The 19,942-nt window shown below is 43.4% G+C and overlaps 2 protein-coding genes across 5 annotated transcripts in view; one reads left to right on the top strand and one right to left on the bottom strand.

The window, feature by feature from the left end:
* PHF11 (PHD finger protein 11) overlaps positions 1 to 5,308 on the top strand; it is a 33,123-nt gene extending 27,815 nt beyond the window's left edge. For both annotated transcript variants that reach the window (XM_018056742.1, XM_018056741.1), the window contains 4 exons: positions 143 to 191; positions 1,211 to 1,342; positions 2,583 to 2,654; positions 4,574 to 5,308. In XM_018056742.1, coding sequence (XP_017912231.1) covers positions 143 to 191; positions 1,211 to 1,342; positions 2,583 to 2,654; positions 4,574 to 4,713 — 393 coding nt within the window. In that variant the 3' untranslated portion in view covers positions 4,714 to 5,308. The remainder of the gene's footprint in view (positions 1 to 142; positions 192 to 1,210; positions 1,343 to 2,582; positions 2,655 to 4,573) is intronic.
* RCBTB1 (RCC1 and BTB domain containing protein 1) overlaps positions 13,289 to 19,942 on the bottom strand; it is a 52,472-nt gene continuing 45,818 nt past the window's right edge. For all 3 annotated transcript variants that reach the window (XM_018056738.1, XM_018056737.1, XM_018056739.1), the window contains exon 13: positions 13,289 to 15,580. In XM_018056738.1, coding sequence (XP_017912227.1) covers positions 15,440 to 15,580 — 141 coding nt within the window. In that variant the 3' untranslated portion in view covers positions 13,289 to 15,439. The remainder of the gene's footprint in view (positions 15,581 to 19,942) is intronic.

Below are 19,942 nucleotides of genomic sequence, written 5' to 3'. Positions count from 1 at the left end.
CTAGGCTAACTGTTGGAACACAAACAAACTGGACTTAGGAACGCGCTCTCAGACTGGAACTTGTTCATATGTAGAGGACTTACTGTATTAAATATCAACAGTAAAAAATCAGTGTAAAGTAGTCTTGATTCTTCTCTCCTAGCCACCTGAGAGAATGGCACTGAAGAAGGAAAAGGACAGCAGACACACAGGTTTGCTATAAGTTTTCAGTAACAAATATGACTTACAGTACTTATTACCGTGAATTTGAGAGTTGGCACCCCACTTTATTCTTCTGGACTTGTAGTAGTGAACTGTGAGAGTGGGAATCTTCTGTCCTGACTATCCACTCCATCAAAATCTCAACAGATCAAGGTAATGGGGTGGGATGGCCCACTGCTCTTCAGTATTAGGAAAGGATACAGTTCCCGATATAGAAGCCAGGGTTGCCCAAGTTCAGAGTCCAATGACAGGCCGCCCCTCACCCTGTGATCCCCTACCCTCACCGCAGGAGGCTGGAGCCAGTAGTTTTACCTTTCTGTTAAGGAAATGGGCTTCCCTTACAGCTCAGCTGGTAAAGAATCGACCTGCAATGCCGGAGGCCTGGGTTTGATTCCTGAGTTGGGAAGATCTCCTGGAGAAGGGAAAGGCTGCCCACTCCAGTGTCCAGTGAAGGAAACAGATATTCCATAATGATAAACAGTCAATTGTGACAGAAAAAAAATGAGGGAGACTATTATCTCAAAGATTTGAAGCTAAATTTTAGAAAATTCTATTTACATCATTATTCTAAGCAGAGAAGTTATTTTCCCTTTTTATAACGTTTCATTGTTTCAGCTTGAAAAAAAAGAGCAAGCTATGGAGAAATTAACAGAAAAGATAAAGGTGCTGTGCTGTGCTTAGTCACTCAGTCACGTCCGACTCTTTGTGACCCCATGGACTGTAGCCCGCCAGGCCCTTCTGTCCATGGGGATTCTCCAGGCAAGAATACTGGAGTGAGTTGCCATGCCCTTCTCCAGGGGAGTTTCCCAACCCAGGGATCGAACCCAGGTCTCTCCGATTGCAGGAGGATTCTTTACCAGTTAAGCTACCAGGGAAGCCCAAAAGTGCTGTGTATGTGTTATCTAGTAACGCTCATCCACCATTAGGGAAAGTCTGAAGAAGTGAGTGTGTGTAGGATGGCTGCCCTGAGACGTACCATGTCCTTCTGAAATTCCTTTCTTATTCTTAGATGCAATTGTGAAAGCTGCTTTTCTCAAGAAATGTAAAGAAGCAGGGCTTCTTGATGCTTTATTTGAAGAAATATTAGACAAACTTCATTTGATTCAGGAAAGACTCATGGATGAGACCACCGCAGAATCAGGTACTGAAATAACAAATTTTCTACATATAGAGATGTCTCACAGACCTACATCGGGAACAAAACAAACACCCCCCTAAAGTACACATTTTCTTTCTATGCTGTTTATTAAAGAATAAGATAAAGAAGGAAAAGAAAAAATAAAGTTTATTGATCCAGATCTCTGTAAGTCAAAAGAATGTAAGTAATTCACAAACTCATTAATGTAGTAAAAGAAAAAAAAAATAGCCTGATGCCCTGGAAGTTTTAATGTTTTTTCCCCAGAGGTTCATAACTGAGAGTGACCAGCAAGAGCTCAGAACTAGATTCAGTCAGACACTTGCCCCCTCCCCGCAACTGAGCATGTTTACTACTAAGATCTGAGAATGGCATTCATTATGTTAGTTTTGATTTGACTCAGATTCAGTTCATTAAAAAGCTATAGGTTTGATTTGACTCAGATTCTGTTCATTAAAAAGCTAGCTGCTTTTTTAAACTATAAAACATAGAAGAAAGAAATTTTAACGTTTTTGTCGATTTTGGTTTAAAGATGCGTTTCAGAAACAACTCTTTGGGCAGCTTAAGTTTCCATCTGTACACGCAGGTATATACCACATACCCTTCTTATAAGCTGTGTTAGGAGCCTAAAAGCTTTATTATAAATAAAGCTGACACTTAAATAACAGGTTTGTACTTTACAGGCCCACTTATACCTGAATTTTTTTTCAGTAAATACTACACAATAAAATACTACCCAATCTGTGGATGCAAAACCACAGATCGAAGAACCGCATATTTTGGCGGGCTAGCTATAAAGTTTAGCCTGGATTTTTGACGGCACAGGAGGTCAGCAGCATAGCTGTCTTAAAAGGAAAGGCCTGACTGTATTTTAGAGAACAATGTAAAATATACGATTATTTGAAAGGGATTTTTTTTCTATAGGACAAAACCAAAAAGTGAAGTTATAAGCAAACATTTGCCAAAGATCATTCATTACATCCTTTTGTTTGTTTATTCTTGTCTCTAGATCAAGCACATGTGAACCTCCTGGGGGGCTTGTTAACACGGTGGCCCCTTCCCAGGAGGGGGCAGGGACCTTTTTGATGCAGTAAAGGTGCCAGGGGTTTGCGTTTCCAGCAGGGTCCCTGGGGAGGCTGCTGCTGCAGCAGGGGGTGCCCGCTGTGTGCGCTGCTCCTTATCTGGGGTTCCTCTGTGAGGCGTTTCTGTCTGTATAAAACAACTGAAAATGTTTTCCTCCCTCCAGACTATGAGGAAATCGGGACTTCACTTTTTGACTGTAGATTGTTTGAAGACACACTTGTAAACTTTCAAGCAGGTATGTGAGTTATAACTGAGCAGCAGAGTTCATAAATACTTCCATATTGACATGATACAACACTAGTCAGGTGGTAAAAGTCCTATTTTAGAAGAATGTTCAATTCCGCTTCATTCCGTTAAAAAGCCCATTACAAACATGTGCCCTCCCACCCAACAGGAGCACATATACACACAGACACACATGCGCACACAGACTGCACGCGAGGGAAACAGCAGTTACCTGTAAGTGGCCGGGTTATAGTAACTTCTTTTGTCTCAGTGCTCATTGTATTTTCCACATTTAATACAGACACAAAATGCTTCCCTCATCAGAAAAAAACTCATTTAAAAAAGTAGAAACAAAAAAAAATTGACTGCAGAATGGAAGTATTTGGGCACCATTCCTGGACATCAGCAGGAACGGGGGTGAGGCTGTGATAAATCACAACGCCACGGTCTCCCTCTCACTTGGTGTGACGTGTATAAATTTCAATTCTGCCAACATCAATCTTCAAATCTAATGGAGGAGAGGGAAAGTTGTGGTTGATTCTAAAGTTCATCATCAAAAAAGAACCGCCAAGAAATTTTTGAGAAAGCCTGCTGGAAACAGAGACAATTTTTCCAGCAGACACTGGGCAGTGGTCCTCTGACCATTGTTCCGGATGCCTTTGAAAGAGGCTACGTTTCCACACTGATGGGTCCTGCCTGACTTCTCCACCAAGGCTGCCACACACAGCTGGCAGGCTGTGCCCTGCACATCCCAGGCAGGAGTGGAGGATTTGGGGCAAAGGGCTCCCCCTGAAGTTGAAAACAAACAATGGCCTATACTCTTTTCTCTCCCGGAGGTGTATTTGTCTTTCCAGCAAATGTATTAAGAAAATACTTTCCCCGTGAAGAAAATATTGGTTCATGTTCCTCTCTCAGTATGCATAAGCCTTTCTCATTTTTGTTTTCATAATACACATTTGTTTGAATTTTGTGTTACATTTATAATTGGCAGGAAAATGTTGTTTTTAATTTACCAACAATGGTGTGTTGTTGTTTTTTCACCAGTCTCTTGAGAATGTCTGCATACTTCTAATGGGAGTACCTTTTTTTTTGAAAGCACCCGCTTTATTTTGTATTTTGACTTTCGTTTGTGTTTATTTTTCTTTCGTATAAAAGTGGCACGTTTAGCACATGTCAGCACTAGGTGAGTCAGGTGGGAGCAGTACAGTGTATTGTTTGCGGGGTGTGAGCACCAGGGAGACACGGTTAGGAGGAGACACTATTTGGAACTGCATGAGAACCAACTTAGAAGATTTAATTTCTGACACTCCAAGGGGTAACTCTCATGCTTAATTCAGCATTTCCAATGTTCCAGAAAGTTAACTACATATATACAGATACTCCAAGAAAAGATTATGTATGTATATATTTTAATATTCTTCCATTTTCAGGTTTTTAAAAAATGACATTGCCATTGAATATTATTATAGATTCATAAAGCCTAACTAAAGTAGCTTCTAAGTTGCCACAATAAAAGCACTCCTATTTCTAAATAAAGCCAGGAGCTTTTCTGTAGCATTAAAACTAGGATGCATTAGTCTGAAAGGTTTGCCGTACCCTCGGTAATCTAACCACATCCTCTCCTAATAAATGGATAATGTGCAGCATTAAGGTTATACAGTCGCTGCTTTCAAGTCCTCAGAGAGATACAGAAGCTACCTTTTCTAATTGTGTACAAAATTTTAAAGATGTATGGACCCGCCTTAAGTGTGATAAATACTAGAATTCGATCCTGAACTAGGAGAGGAAGCAAAGGCATGAAGGCTCACAGGCACTGGACCCTGTCCATCTGGGGCACAGTGCTGTGTACTGAGCACTTTGAAAAGAGGCTAGAGATGGTGCATCATGTATAGAACTACCAAATGACCTGAAACAACCTCCTCCTCACAGCAGTAGAGAATCACATTCACGAATCTGAAGAGAGGCGACGGCAGCTGAAGGAAGAGATTGAGCTGCTCCAGGACTTAAAACAAACCTTGTGCTCTGGGCTTCAGTCAAGTTCCACTTCAGATTCTTCTCTGTCTTCTTAAGAAGGGCCGTTTCCTGAGCCAGGAGTCGAGCACAGCTGCAGACAGGGTGAAAGCTGGAGAGCGGCCTGTGAAGCCACACACCGTCAGCCCCGGGCCCACGGGGCATCTCTGGCCCTGCCCGCTCTTACCTGCTCTTGCTGCTGGGCCTCTGAAGCCCATCCGCCTCCCCTCCTTACTGCCATCTCACTTCTACCTCTCTCCCACTGGTAAACTATTCCTCAGAGTCTACTCGAGTAAATTAGACCGTGCGTCCATGGCTCTTAAAATCCCCTTAGCGGCCTTCCCCACGCCAGTGAGCGAAGTGGCTGCCAGGTGCTCCCGCCCCAGGGCCTCTGCACGTTCCGCTGTGAGGTCTTCACCGAGATCGTCCTTTCTCCTCACGTCTCTTCTCGGTGCAAGCCACTGTATCGCACATCAGACCACTGGAGTGTAAGCAGCCTGTGGGCAGAAACTCCCATTCCTGTTTTTCTCCCTGTCACGTTTCCAGCAGCTAGCATGCTCAGTAAACGTTAAATGCATAAACTTTTTATCTTTGATTCTAGTTCCAGCCCATAATGCCTCTTTGATATAATAAATTTTATTATACATTACCAAACCTGTCTGCTTTTGAAATTTCTTTTCATCCACAGTCACCACGTGAGTACAATATCATCTTCAAAATAAACATTTAAAACTGGCCTCTTTGGAGGTTTTTCTCAACCTAACAATATATAGTTCAGATGTTAATGTCCTATTCACGTCTGACCTCTGAAAACTTCACGTTCACGTTTCCACCTTTTCACCACACTGACCCACAACAGTGCTACATTTCAGCATGAGTTTGGTCTGAGTCCCCAACACGGTATCTGGCACATAATACACTCAGAAAATATCTGTTGAAGAATATGATGTAAATGAAGAACACGTCCATCCCTGCTGTAATGGCAACCCCAGCCCAAGCCAGTAATAACTGGGGGCAAAATCTCAGTGGTTTTCAAATTTGGCTACATCAGAATCATCAGAGGACAAACAATAGAAGCCAAAATATATATATATATATATATATACACACACACTTTAGAAGATGGCAGAGTATACCAAAATTACAACTTGCTTCCCAGGTGGTACAGTGGTCAAGAATCTACCTGCCAATGGTGGAGAAACAAGAGATGTGGGTTTGATCCCTGGATTGGGAAGAACCCCTGGAGAAGGAAATGACAATCCACTCCAGTATTCTTGCCTGGGAAACTCCATGGACAGAGGAGCCTGGAGGGTACAGTCCACAGGGTCACAAAGAGGCGGACACGACTGAGCATGTGTGCACACACACACACGAAGAACTACTATAGATCAAAGAGACTATGACTGAGTGAACACACGCACACTACTATGGATCCAAGAGACCGAAGGTACCCAATAGTCTTTTCTACAGCTGAAGATAAAGAACCATACCCAGACGTGGCGCAAAAACAAAAATACGGTCAAGCCCCACCCTTGGGGTGAGTGGCCCACAGAGGTTCCCCGAGGAACGACGGGCTGAGCCTCACATCAGCGTCCCCAGCCGAAGGGTCTTGTGCCAGGAAGACGAGCCTCCGGGACATTCGGCTTTGGAGGTCAGTGGGGCTTGCCTTTGGGAGTCCCAGGGGGCAGGGGAAAATGGAGGCTTCACTCTTAAAGGCTGCACACAGGAACACACGCTCCAGGGCACAAGCAGCAATTTGAAAAGAGCCCAGGACAGGCCTGCCTGCTCATCGTGAAGCGTCTCCCTGAGAGCTGGGAGGCGACTGGAGCTCACCTGGAACACAGAGACCGGCCGTTTCTGGGAGCTCATTCTACCACGTGGACAGTGCTGGTAGACCAGTGGCAAACACCATTCTGGAATCCTCTAGCTTTAGCCTCAGGATGAGCCGTGCCCGTGCTAGCCTATCGGTACCAGTACTGGGAGACCTTGGGCTTCCCGGGGGGTGTAGTGGTGAAGAATCCACCCGCCAAAGCAGGAGATGTGGGTTCAATCTCTGGGTCAAGAGGATTCCCTGGAGGAGGGCATGGCAACCCACACCAGTATTCTTGCCTTGAGAACTCCACAGACAAAGGAGCCTGGCGGGCTACAATCCATGGAGTTGCAAGAGTTGGACACAGCGAGTAAACAGCAGCAGCAACTGGTATACCTCAGGCAGAACAACTGGGGTGGGGACAGAGCCCCACACACCAGCAGACCTGCCGCCTTAAGACCCCCGAGCCCAGAGCCACCCCTGGACATAGCCCTGCCAGCCAGAGGGCCAGGCCCTGGTGCAGAGACAGCAGACCCGACCACCCTGGGACCCAGCTCTGTCCACCAGTGGGCAGACAGCAGCCCCAGACTCCCCGGAGCCCCAGCCCACTCACCAGTGAGCCGGCTCCAGCCTGGGGACCAGCCTCACCCGCCTCAGGACAACCACAGCCCCCCAGCAGGCCAGTACCAGTCCCGGGACTAGCTGGGCCCAAGCTCCACCCACCAGGAGATAAACCCAATTTCAAGACACCCTGACCCAGGACTTCCCAGGTGGTCCAATGGCTAAGACTCCACACTCCAAATACAGGGGGCCTGGATTCAATCCCTGCTCAGAGAGGTCGAGTCTGCATGGTGCAATTAAGAGCTCGCATGCCACAACTAAGATCCTTCATGCCGCAACTAAGACCCAGAACAGCTTAAAAAAAAAAAAAAAAGACACCCCAGACCCTGTAGCCAGCTGTGTCAGGAACTGACCATAGCCTCCAGGGGTCGGACACCAGTTCTGGGACCCCAGGACCCTGAAGCGGGACCCCAGGACCTGGCTTCGGCCACCAGGGGGCAGGAACCAGCTCCAGAATCTCCTGGACCCAATTCCTGGTTCCAGCGAGCCAGCACCAGCTCCTGGGCGAGCCTCGCAGGGTTCCACAGCCTCGTGATCCACCTGTCAACCAGTGGTCAGCTGCCTCTGCCCAAGGCAGGGCCTGGCAACCCATCAGACCAGAGGCCACCCACACCTTCCACCCTGCCCACAGTGGTCAGCCTGCCACAGCAGGAAGACCCACACAGCCCACACAGAAGGGCACCCCCTACCAAAAGCCACTTTTCCAAAGTCAGGGAACATAACCAACCTCCCCAATACATAGAAATAAACACAGTAAGTTAAATAAAATGAGGTGACAGAGAAACACTTCATCTCAGATGAAAGATACAATCCTAGAGCTAAGCAGAGGCGGAGTTCCAAGTCATGATCATGAAGACAACTGAAGAACTGAGAGTAAGAATGAATGAACAGAGTGAGAAACTAGAAGTTCTTAAAAAAGAGTTAGAAAACATAAAGAACCAGCAAAGAAATGCAGAATGCAATAACTGAAATGAAAACACACGAGAAGGAATCAATGGCAGACTGAAATGATACGGATGGACAGGCCCATGAGCTGGAAGACAGACTAGTGGGAATCACTGACACTGAACAGAAAAGAGGGACGGAAAGAGGGCAGTTGAGATCACTGAGGCAGTAACCACCACACCAACATTCATATGATAGAGAATCCAGAGGAGAGGAGAGAAAGGGCCCGAGAATACGTCTGAAGACACAGAAGCTAAAGACCTGCCTAACCAGGGAAAGAAAACAGTCACCCAAATCCAGGAAGCACAGAGTCCCAAACAGGATCAACCCAAAAAGGACCGCACCAAGATATACTGTAACTACAATGGCAAAAACAGAAGGTAGAGAGAGAATACTAAAAGCAACAGGGAAAAGCAACAAGTTACTTATAAGGAAACTCCCACAAGGACATCAGCTGACTTTTCAGCAGAAACTCCGCAGACCAGAAGGGACTAGCATGATAGTATTTAAAGTGATGAGAGGGAAAACCCTACAACCAAGAATACTCCACTTGACATGGCTCTCGTTCAGATCTGATGGAAATCCAAAGTTTCACAGACTAGCAAAAGCCAAAAATGTTCAGTGCCACCAAACCAGCTTTACAACAAATGTTAGAGGAAACTTTTTAGTGGAAAAGAAAAGCCCACACAGCTAGAAACATGAAAATTATACAAGGAAAAAACCCACTGGTGATGGCAAACACACAGCAAAGACAGTACATCGTTCATGAACAAAGTTAGCAGGAGGGATAAAAGACAAAAAGCGAAAGTGTTAGTGTTAGCTGCTCAGTCCTGTCGGACTCTTTGTGATCACATGGACTGTAGCCCACCAGGCTCCTCTGTCCATGGGATTCTCCAGGCAGGAATACTGGAGTGGGGTGCCGTGCCCTTCTCCAGAAAAGACAAAAGTAACAGTAAAATCATTTATGCCTACAAAAAGAAGTTAAGGGCTAGACAAGACAAACAGATTCAAAATATATGTCAAAAACAGTCATCATGAGGGGAGGAGAGTACAACTGTAGGGCTGTTAAAATGCATCTGAAATTAAGAGATCAACAATTTAAAATAATCACATATACACAGATTGCTATACAAAAGGAGAAGGCGATGGCACCCCACTCCAGTACTCTTGCCTAGAAAATCCCATGGGCAGAGGAGCCTGGTAGGCTGCAGTCCATGGGGTCCCTGCACAACTGAGCAACTTCCCTTTCACTTTTCACTTTCATGCATTGGAGAAGGAAATGGCATCCCACTCCAGTGTTCTTGCCTGGAGAATCCCAGGGGCGGGGAGCCTGGTGGGCTGCCACCTATGGGGTCGCAGAGTCGGACATGACTGAAGCGACCTAGCAGCAGCAGCAGCAGCTATACAAAAACCTCATGGTACCCATACACCAAAACCCCAAAAAGCAGTAACAGAGAAAGGAATTCAAACATAAACTAAAAATAGTCATCAAATCACAAGGGAAAGAGAACAAAAGAAGGAAAAAATATATATATATATAAAAACAGTCTACAAATAGAACTACAGAACAATTAATGAATGGCAATAATTGCAAACATACCAGTAATTACAAATGTAAATGGATTAAATGCTCTCATCAAAAGACAGAGACTGGCTGAATGGATACAAAAACATGCTTCCTACAAGAGAGTCACTTCAGATCTAAAGACACGTGTAGACACAGTTAAAAGAAGGAGAGGCATTCCATGCAAGTGGAAATCAAAAGAAAACAATACTGTGCCAGACAAAATAGATTTTAAAACAAAGATTGTTGAAGAGGTAAAGAAGGACATTACATGACAATCGAGGGATCAAGGAAGATATAACAATGGAAATATAGAGACACTCAACATGGGACCACCTAAGTTTATAAAGCAAATATTAACAGACATAAAGGGAAAAACTGACAGCCATGCAATAATAGTGGAGAACTTTCACAGCTGAATTACATCAATGGACAGATTATCCAGACAGAAAGTCTATAAGGCAACACTGATCTTAAATGACACATTAACCACCTACAGAACAAAAAGACAACCTACAGAATGGGAGAAAATATTTGCAAATGATATGATAAAGGGTTAATATACAAAACATGTAAATGGCTCATCTAATTCAACATCAAAAAAAAAAAACAACTTTGTATGAAAAATAGAAGAGCAAAAGGGACATTTCGTTAAAAAGGACACAGAGATAGATGGCCAACAGGCACACGAAAAGATGCTCAACACTGCTAACTCATCAGGGAAATGCAAAAAGTATCATGATGTATCACCTCATACCTGTCAGAATGGCTGTCCTCAAAAAGACCATAAATAGGGGAGTTCCCTGGTTAGGATTTGGGCTTTCACTGCCATGGCCCAGGTTCAATCCCCCAATATTCATAGCAGCATTATTTACAGTAGCCGTGATATGGAAGAAATCTAAGTTCATCAACAGATGGACAGATGAAGATGTGTGGGGTGTGTGTGTGTGTACTAGATAGCCATCAAAAATAAGGAAATTCTGACATCTGCAACAACATGGATGGACTTGGAGGGTATTATGCTAAGAGAAATCAGAGCAAAAGACAGATGCTGTATGTTTTCAACTTACATGTGGAACCTAAAAATTAAAACAAACTAGTGAATGTAACAGAAAAAAACAGACTCATAAGCACAGAGAACAAACTTGAGGTTACAAGTGGGGTGAGGGAAGGGGCTAGACACAACACAACCTTAGGGGACCAAGGGCTACAACTATTAGGTTTTATAATGAATGAGCTATTAGGATACACAATATAGCCAAGATTTTATAACTATAAATGGAGTATAAGCTATAAAAATGTTGAATCAATATGTTGTATATCTAAAACTAATATTCAGTTCAGTTGCTCAGTCGTGTCCAACTCTTTGTGACCCCATGAATGGCAGCATGCCAGGCCTCCCTGTCCATCACCAACTCCTGGAGTTCACTCAGACTCGCGTCCATCGAGTCAGTGATGCCATCCAGCCATCTCATCCTCTGTCGTCCCCTTCTCCTCCTGCCCCCAGTCCCTCCCAGCATCAGAGCTTTTTCCAATGAATCAAGTCAACTCTTCGCAAGAGGTGGCCAAAGTACTGGAGTTTCAGCTTTAGCATCATTCCTTCCAAAGAACACCCAGGGCTGATCTCCTTTAGGATGGACTGGTTGGATCTCCTTGCAGTCCAAGGGACTCTCAAGAGCCTTCTCCAACACCACAGTTCAAAAGCATCAATTCTTCGGCGCTCAGCCTTCTTCACAGTCCAACTCTCGCATCCATACATGACCACTGGAAAAACCATAGCCTTGACTAGACGGACCTTATAAATCAACTATACCTCAATAAAAAAGCCAAGACTCCATCCTAGACCTGCTGAAGAAAGATTTCCCCTGGTCTAGATGCTGCTGTAACTTCCGCTTGCCTCCCTGATGTTACATCCTATAGCAAAGCTTATCTGAGGAGCAGTTCTCATGTCGTGACGTTTAAAAAACCCTCTGGCCTCCACTTTACTTTCAGATTTCACTGGTCATTCACAGTGGGAACTCAGCACAACAGAGCAACAAGAAGGAGGCAGCCATCAAGGGGCAAATGTTGGACAAGTGAAAACAGAAGCTGGGTTTGTACTTTCGCAGAGTCACTTCCTGCTGAAAAAATTATTTAATCTGAGCCTAATTTTGCCTACTCTATGGTACAAAAATGTGGGCATTAAAAAAGAAAACATAGGGGCCTTCTCTGGTAGTGCAGTGGATAAGAATCTGCCTGCCATTTCAGGGCACACAGGTTCGATCCCTGGCCAGGAAAGATTCCACGTGCCGGACTAAGCCACTGTCACAACTACCAAGCCAGAGACGCCTGGAGCCCGGGCTCTGCCACCAGAGACGCCGCCGCAACGAGAAGCCTGTGCAACCGCAACCAGGAATAACGGCTCCCATGAGCCGCAACTAGAGGAAGCCCAAGAACAGCAATGAAGACTCGGCACAGCCAGAAAACAAAAACCAAGTATTTGTGAGGCACAGGGCCTGGCATCGTGGGAAATAACTGCTCTCATCCACATCACACACACGCACACACCACACGTGTCCACACGCCCTTCCCTTGCCAACACTGCTGCCCGAGGAGCCCTGGTTTATTTTCTCCATTCTGACCAAACAAGCTTGCTTAAGGTAACGTCCTGGAAGGCGTGTTAGCCCCCACCTCTGAGCCGTTGCTTGGGCCGCTCACCTGTTTTGGGAATGAGCTAAAAGGCCAGTGTGTGTGCACCCCCATGCCACACAAACAGGGCCTTCAGAACAACTACTTCTCACACTAACCAGACTGGGTTTCTTCTCAATGACTTACGAGAAGCTGTTTATAAATGTTGTTACTGTGTTTAATCCTAAATCTCGCTCCTCCCTCCTAACAATTTTTACATTCCTTGAGGACAGAGACTATGTCTCACCCCTCATTTATTAGTCCCCCAAAGGATCCGGAATTATTAATATTTTTCCGCTGTGATGGCTCAATTGTAGTGTCTTTCAGCAGGAATAAAACTAGAGCCTACTTTCTGGGGTTGGGAAATAGCTGAGAAACAGCATGCTCATGGTGGAGTGAAAGTCGCTAAGTTGTGTCTGACTCTTTGCAACCTCATGGACTGTAGCCCGACCAGGTTCCTCTGTCCATGGGGATTTTCCAGGCAAGAATACTGGAGTGGGTTGCCATTTCCTTCTGCAAGGGATCTTCCTGACCCAGGGATCGAACCCGGGTCTCCCGCACTGCAGGCAGATGCCTTACCCTTTGAGCCACCAGGGAAATGCTCACGGTGATACCTGCTTTTAGCCTAATATTCAAGAATCAGAGTACTGCTTTTTAAAAAATTTTTCATTGCAAAATACACATTACCGTATTAACCATGGTTAAGTTCGGCAGCATTAGGTCCATAAGCATTGTTGTGTACCATCTGCGCACAGGACACTTTTTATCTTGCTAAACGGAAACTCTGAACCTATTACGTAATAACCCCTCGGACCCCTTCCCCCAGCCCCTGGCAACAACCATCTACCTTGACTGCTCGAGGGATCGCATGTAAGTGGGATCATACAGGGCTTGTCATTTTGTGACTGGCTTATTTCACTGAGCATAACACCCTCAAAGTTCATCCAAGTGGCAGCATGTCAGAATTTCTTTCCTTTTTAAGGCTGCATATGATTGATTTTTGAGAGGGAAAAGACAACTCTAGATGCCCATTTTAACAGACTGCTTTATTTATTAACATGTCACTCTAAACACTGCATAAATACAACCTGTATAACTAGAGTATCAAATGTTCCAGTAAGAAGTTCAAGAGTACATTTTAGGGCTATTTTAAGAAATACGAATACTTCGGCTTTCATAATTATGTCAGATGAAGAAAACAACTCAAAGAATAGTTTTTGCCTCCTGCCGTGATTAACAAAACCAGGTAGAAAAATAAGAGAGTATAATTTAAAAAAAACACATACACACAAGTACTTTCTGAAGGACTTTTTCCTGTCCTCTTCACTGAATACATACTCATACAAATAACTCAGTAATCTGAGAAGTGGTTCTTCACCTATTAGGAACTCGGCAAATATTTGTTGAATGAATGAACTATCTATGGAAATGGATATACTACGTTAATTTGTGCTTTTGTTAAAGTGTTTTTTTTTTTCAAGTAAGAGCAATAGTAAACACACTGAAGTTCTTGTTTTGCCCGGATCATAAGCCTATGACAGTGATTGTTATAAGTACTACCCATCATAGCTAATAATCAAATTAATGTACATTTCTCAACCTAGTAAGAAAATTCTATCATGCTGCAGTAATAATCCTAATGTAGTAACTCACTGGGCTTTGATCACTTGCAACACGGTCAAGAAAAGGGGGCTTGGATTTCTGGGCTTGTGTTTATTGCCCCCATCAATGAATTTCCATCTCTGGGCCCTCCCCCGCCAACACACACACAGAAACTTTGCTAAAAACAGTAGCTGCAGCATCTCTTCACCCTCTTGTTCATTTGAGTCTGAAAATGTATCTAGTCTCGATTCAGATGGGAGACCTTCCAAACAGCAAACAGTTCACCAAGGGAGCTTCCCCAGAGAGAAATGAGTCTGTTGGCCAGAGAGAAGAACAAAGCCTTGATCTCAAAGCAAGCTCAACAGACACACATGAAGCAAGCTGAAAAGACACGCACTGAGCACTCTCACTCCCAAAGCCACATTCATAACCAGACCACCTGCCCCGTAATTTAGGTCCTTCTTCAAAGTTAAGTTGTTCTAAATATTATACCTAACACAACCAAAAGGAAAGTCAAATGTGAAAGCTGGTGAAATTTCAAATAAGCAAAATGTATGGTGGTATTTGGCACAGATAAAGACCAATAAAAACAAACTCTGTTAAGTCCTGTAAGAAACTTGGGTTTAAGAACTACTTATTTGAGTCAGACATAGCAAATCTGATGATTCAGCAACCATGATTTAGGAAGCAAGAGAATGCTGAATATATCACTATTATCCTCTTACACGATTAGCATTTATAGGGGAAAAGGTGGGGGCATTAAAATTTGGGTTCTCAAATTTAGCCTTAATAAAACACTGTTAGATAGAAGTGGAGACTCTGATTTATAAAATATTCACCTTCACCCAAGTGAAGTTCCTTCCATCATTAATTTTTCATAGATAATTCTACATTACTACTCTTTAACGTACTTAAGTCTTAAGAGAAACCCTGACTAACCGAGAAATTCGTCTTCATGTAATTATCATTTCGATAGGTTTATGTTAAATTGAATATGATTTTGAAGTTAAAAAAAGTCATCAATGATGCAAAAAACACAAGTAAAACCTCAAACGATCTTAACTATCCCTTCAAAGTGAGGCTACAGACCTAGCAACTAACGCAGCTCTTCAGCCAAGTCCCAGGCCAGCACCTTTCATTCTGGGGGGTGGGGGTGGGCCCGCTAGACCTCTCACAATCTGTGCACTATCCCAACTCCTGGGATCAAAAGGGCTGCTGATACATGAGCCAGGAGAGTTGCCACAAACATCCGCTTTCCAACTTTAGAAGTTCCTCTAATCAGAAACAAACAAAACCAAAAAAACAACCAACCAGCAAAACTTTCACCCCTTTACAATGTCCCAGCCATGTTAAGGTCACATTCAAAATACACACGTCTGGAAATAGTTTTAATCGGGTTCAGGAAGAGCTGTGCACTCTTCACATATCCCTACACAGAGAACTGTATCCCCATGCGAGCAAGACATGTGATGGTTTTGTTTTTGTTTTACCTGCAGAATTACATCCCCCATAGAGCACAAACGACAAGCCTTCACCAGCCCCAGAGCACTCACACAAAACCCAGCAGTCTTGGGCTTCAGTTCTTAAAGGCTCCACATTTACTGGCTTTAGCAATGAATTCCTTTAGGAGAGGGCCATCCATTTGCCAAAATGCTGCAGTCTGTGTGACTTCTGTCAAATGATTGATGCAAAACTTAAAGCAGAATTCTTCTAAATCCTGGACACACACAACAAAAATAAAAACAAGAAGAGGCCTTTTTTTAATTAACTTTGACTGAATTACTTCTCTCCAGATCCCTCACCCCAAAGCTCTCACCCTCCCCTAGAAGAGATTTGAGGCCAGAAACCCCAAACTAGGCAAACACGTGACCACAGGTACAAGGCAGAAAAAATACAAACTATTTTCTCATCACACAGTAAAAGCAATGGTTCCCGTACTCAAGTCTGACTCTTCAAAACACACACACAGAGTTGTGGGATGTGGGGGTGCAGTTTCTTCACAATTATCACATAATCCAGTCACTCAAAGACATGGTTTTAAAGAGTTGAAAGCAACTTAAGTCCATATTATATGTTTTACTACAGCATCAGAGAAAAGCCTTAAGATGCGGGTCATTTGGTTCCAGGGAAGAAAAGACTTTTAAGAAACAGAAAAACGATGAAGAGAATTGGTCAACCTAAAGGGACACATTAAACATTCTAAAAAAAACAATTAAAAAAAATTTTAAATAAAAATTCCAAAGACCTTAAAATCACTTTCATGCTCTCCTATATAAAAATGTCTTCATTTTTAAAGCCACAAGGAATAATATACTATGATTTCCACCACACTAATTTCTCAGATAGTCAATCAGAGGAGAAGAGTCGCCAGCTATCAACATTCACAGGGCCAGTCTCATACACAAGTGGCAAACCAACAGTTTCAGAATTGATTTTGGCCTGTGCTAAGACATGCTTTCACCCCCAGCAAAATGCTACTGTGACCTCTGTTCCTTCAAGTGTTGGAACATACGTTTATTACACCAGTCAGGTAACCTGGAATGTACACAAAGGTGAAGTCTAACAGCTCAGCTTCTGTAACCTGGCCAGCAAGACTGAAGGTAAATATTCAGGGTGCTACCAGACCAGGATCCCAACAACAGTTAAACTGCAGGGTCTTGGCTTCCTGCATCCCAGCTCCCAGCAAATGAGAACATCAGGCAGGGTGGGGAAGGGCTGCTTTCCACACAGAAATGCCCCTTTCAGACCCCTGCAAACAAATGCTTCCTCGTTCTACACGTCTCTCTGTCCTTTGCTCAAAGCAGCACCCCCTCCAGTCATAACCAGGAAGAGAGAAACCACGTCAGAAGTCTCTCGGCCAGCTGCTGCCAGAGCTCTATTCCCAGATAACTGAAAATACATCTAGATTGTTAGCGCAGTCTCTAGATCCATGGCTTTGTTTTATTTTGTTTTAAAGTAAGAGATTCCTGGTGAGCTAAATGGAAAGCTGAATGCCCTACAACATAAAACATTCTCTCTCACATTGTTATTCAGGAAAAAGCAATATAACACTCCTGGTATTATAACTCAATGGTTACTAAACAGCTCTAGGGACTAAATTATATTCCATAGAAAGATGAAAGTCACATTTTTAATTTATCTAAAAATATGTAACTAGTTTATCTACATATAACTGAGGAAGAAGGACCCAGTCACAGCATAAAAAGTTCTTCAAACCATGTCACATATCAGATACAGATCTTTAGGTATTTAAATTTTAATTACACAATTTCAAGTTCAAAGGCGAAATAAAATTCTGACACTGCAAAACCATACCACTTCTCAGCCTGGATGGAGGGGAGTTTGGGGGAGATGGATACATGTGTATGTACGGCTGAGTCCCGTCACTGTCGGCCTGAAACCATCATAGCATCGCTTGTTAATCGGCTACTTGTTGTTGCTGTTCAGTCATTGTGTCCAACTCTCTGCAACCCCATGAACTGCAGTACACTAGGCTATTCTGTTCTTCACATCTCCCAGAGTTTGCTTAAATTCACATCAATTGAGTCGGTGATGCTATCTAACCATCTCATCCTCTGCCATTCCCTTCTGCTATAACCCCATACAAAATAAGAAGTGCAAAAAATAAAAAAAAACCAAAAACTTACTTCTATATCTGCTAATTTGGAATTAAAGATCTTTGTAGTATAATGAAAAAGTGAGTTTATTCAGTTTATTAATTGTATAGATTACCTGGGATATAAACTTTTAAGAACTTTTTTATATAGTACAGGCATACAAAGTGAAGTGTTATTTGCTCAGTCATGTCTAACTCTTTGCAACCCCACGAACTGTATCCCACCAGGCTCCTCTGTCCGTGGAATTCTCCAGGCCAGAATACTGGAGTGGGTAGCCAATCCCTTCTCCAGGGGATCGTCCAGACCCAGCGATCAAACCTGGGTCTCCCACACTGCAGGCATTCTTTACCGTCTGAGCCACCAGGGAAACCCCAGGTATACAAATGGGGCTTCTAAATTGTCAGTTCACAACTCTATGAAAATAGTTTTATCAAACTGCTTTGTCTTCCCCTCCATTTAGTTTAGTGAGATTTCTCAGTGCAGTTGATCCTTAAACGACAGGGGGTTAACCCAAGTATAATTTATAGTTGGCCCTCCATATTTGCAGATTCAGCCAACCATGGGTCTAACGTACTGCAGTATTTACTACTGAAAAATATCCATGTATAAGTGGACCCATGCAGTTCAAACCCATGTTGATCAAGGGTCAACCGCATTCAACAAATGTTTAATAGTTTCAAACACTGAAAGGCTAACTAAAGAATACAGCTGCTGCTGCTGCTAAGTCGCTTCAGTCGTGTCCGACTCTGTGTGACCCCATAGACGGCAGCCCACCAGGCTCCCCCATCCCTGGGATTCTCCAGGCAAGAACACTGGAGTGGGCTGCCATTTCCTTCTCCAATGCATGAAAGTGAAAAGTAAAGTGAAGATGCTCAGTCGTGTCCGACTCAGTGACCCCATGGACTGCAGCCCACCAGGCTCTTCCATCCATGGGACTTTCCAGGCAAGGGTACTGGAGTGGGGTGCCATTGCCTTCTCCAAAGAATACTGAAAGTAACCTAAATCTGAGTTGTCTAAATAACTAATTAAACTGTGGTTAAGGCAGATCTTCAGAAAAAGAAGCACTGAACACACTTGAAGGGAGGAATTAAAATCCGCACGTTCACTTCCATGAACCAGAGAGCTGCACAGTCAAGCAGATTCAATCAGTACCTGAGCCCGTGTGCTGCTGATGCGGCTATGTGAATTAGAAAAATGCCCTTCTGAGAATTCTTAAATAGTGTAAGAACTGACATGATTTGTTCAGCTCAATATGCAAATGATCAGATCTTCAATCACCCAGGAAAAAAAATGCAACTCTTACCCAACGAATAAGTCGACTATAACAGCACTGCTGGACTTAAAAAAAAAAAAATTCTAAGAAGGACGAGGAGTATTTGGCCAGCTGGTGAAAAAAGTTTCTAAGTGCCTTCTCAAGGCTATGGAATACCAAAGTGGGCAGGGTGTAAATTCAAGGAATCTCATAATATGGTATTCTTGGTGTTTCAGAAAGCAAAGTCCATGTTTATGACATTCTGCGATGGAATTATTATAAAGTGATTCTGAAGTAGATCAAATAGCAGATTTGTTGTAATTAGGAAAAAAATCAAAACACAATACTGCTCTTCTACATTTATAAATTCATTCTCAATCTTTAAACATCGCATTATTCCAATCACTGTACACACTACGAAAATAACTTGGTTTTTCTTTCCAGAGATTTTCTTTAGTAACAAAACATGGAAGATTGAGTCTTAAAACCCACATTTTAAAATGATGTTGCAGCTTTCAATGGAGTTCTTATCCAGTCTGAAAAGCCCAAGGCTAAAATACATGAGTGCTTAGACATTTTGCAGAAGGACTACTCGGCCAGGGTGATATTTTTCAACAGCACATACTAACTGCACTACAGGATCCGAGGCTGACTGACTCCAGGGATTTGGACAACCACAGATATGGAGGGTTGACTGTAAATTATACACCTTTAACCCCTGCACTGTTCAAGGATCAACTGTACATCAAGTACAAAAACATTCCATATCAAAGTGGGTTTTTTCTTTTTTAGAAAGTATTTCAGTGTCTCACCATATTGGAAAGTTTTTAAAAAGCAGAGACATCACTTTGCTGACAAAGGTCCGTAGAGTCAAAGCTATGGTTTTGCCAGTAGTCACATATGGATGTGCAAGCTGGACCATGAAGAAGGCTAAGGGCCAAAGAATTGATGCTTTCGAACTGTGGTGTTGGAGAAGACTCTTGAGAGTCTCTTGGACTGCAAGGAGATCCAACCAGTCCATCCTAAAGGAGATCAACTCTGAATATTCACTGTGGAAGGACTGATGCTGAAGCTCCAATTCTTTGGGCACCTGATGCAAAGAGCCAACTCACTGGAGAAGACCCTGATGTTGGGAAAGACTGAGGGCAGGAGGAGAAGGGGGCGATAGAGGATGAGATGGTTGGATGGCATCACCGACTCAATGCACACG

Source organism: Capra hircus, chromosome 12 (assembly GCF_001704415.2).
Source record: "Capra hircus breed San Clemente chromosome 12, ASM170441v1, whole genome shotgun sequence".
In the NCBI taxonomy this organism is placed as follows: Eukaryota; Metazoa; Chordata; class Mammalia; order Artiodactyla; family Bovidae; genus Capra; species Capra hircus.
This window is presented reverse-complemented; position numbering and strand designations above follow the sequence as displayed.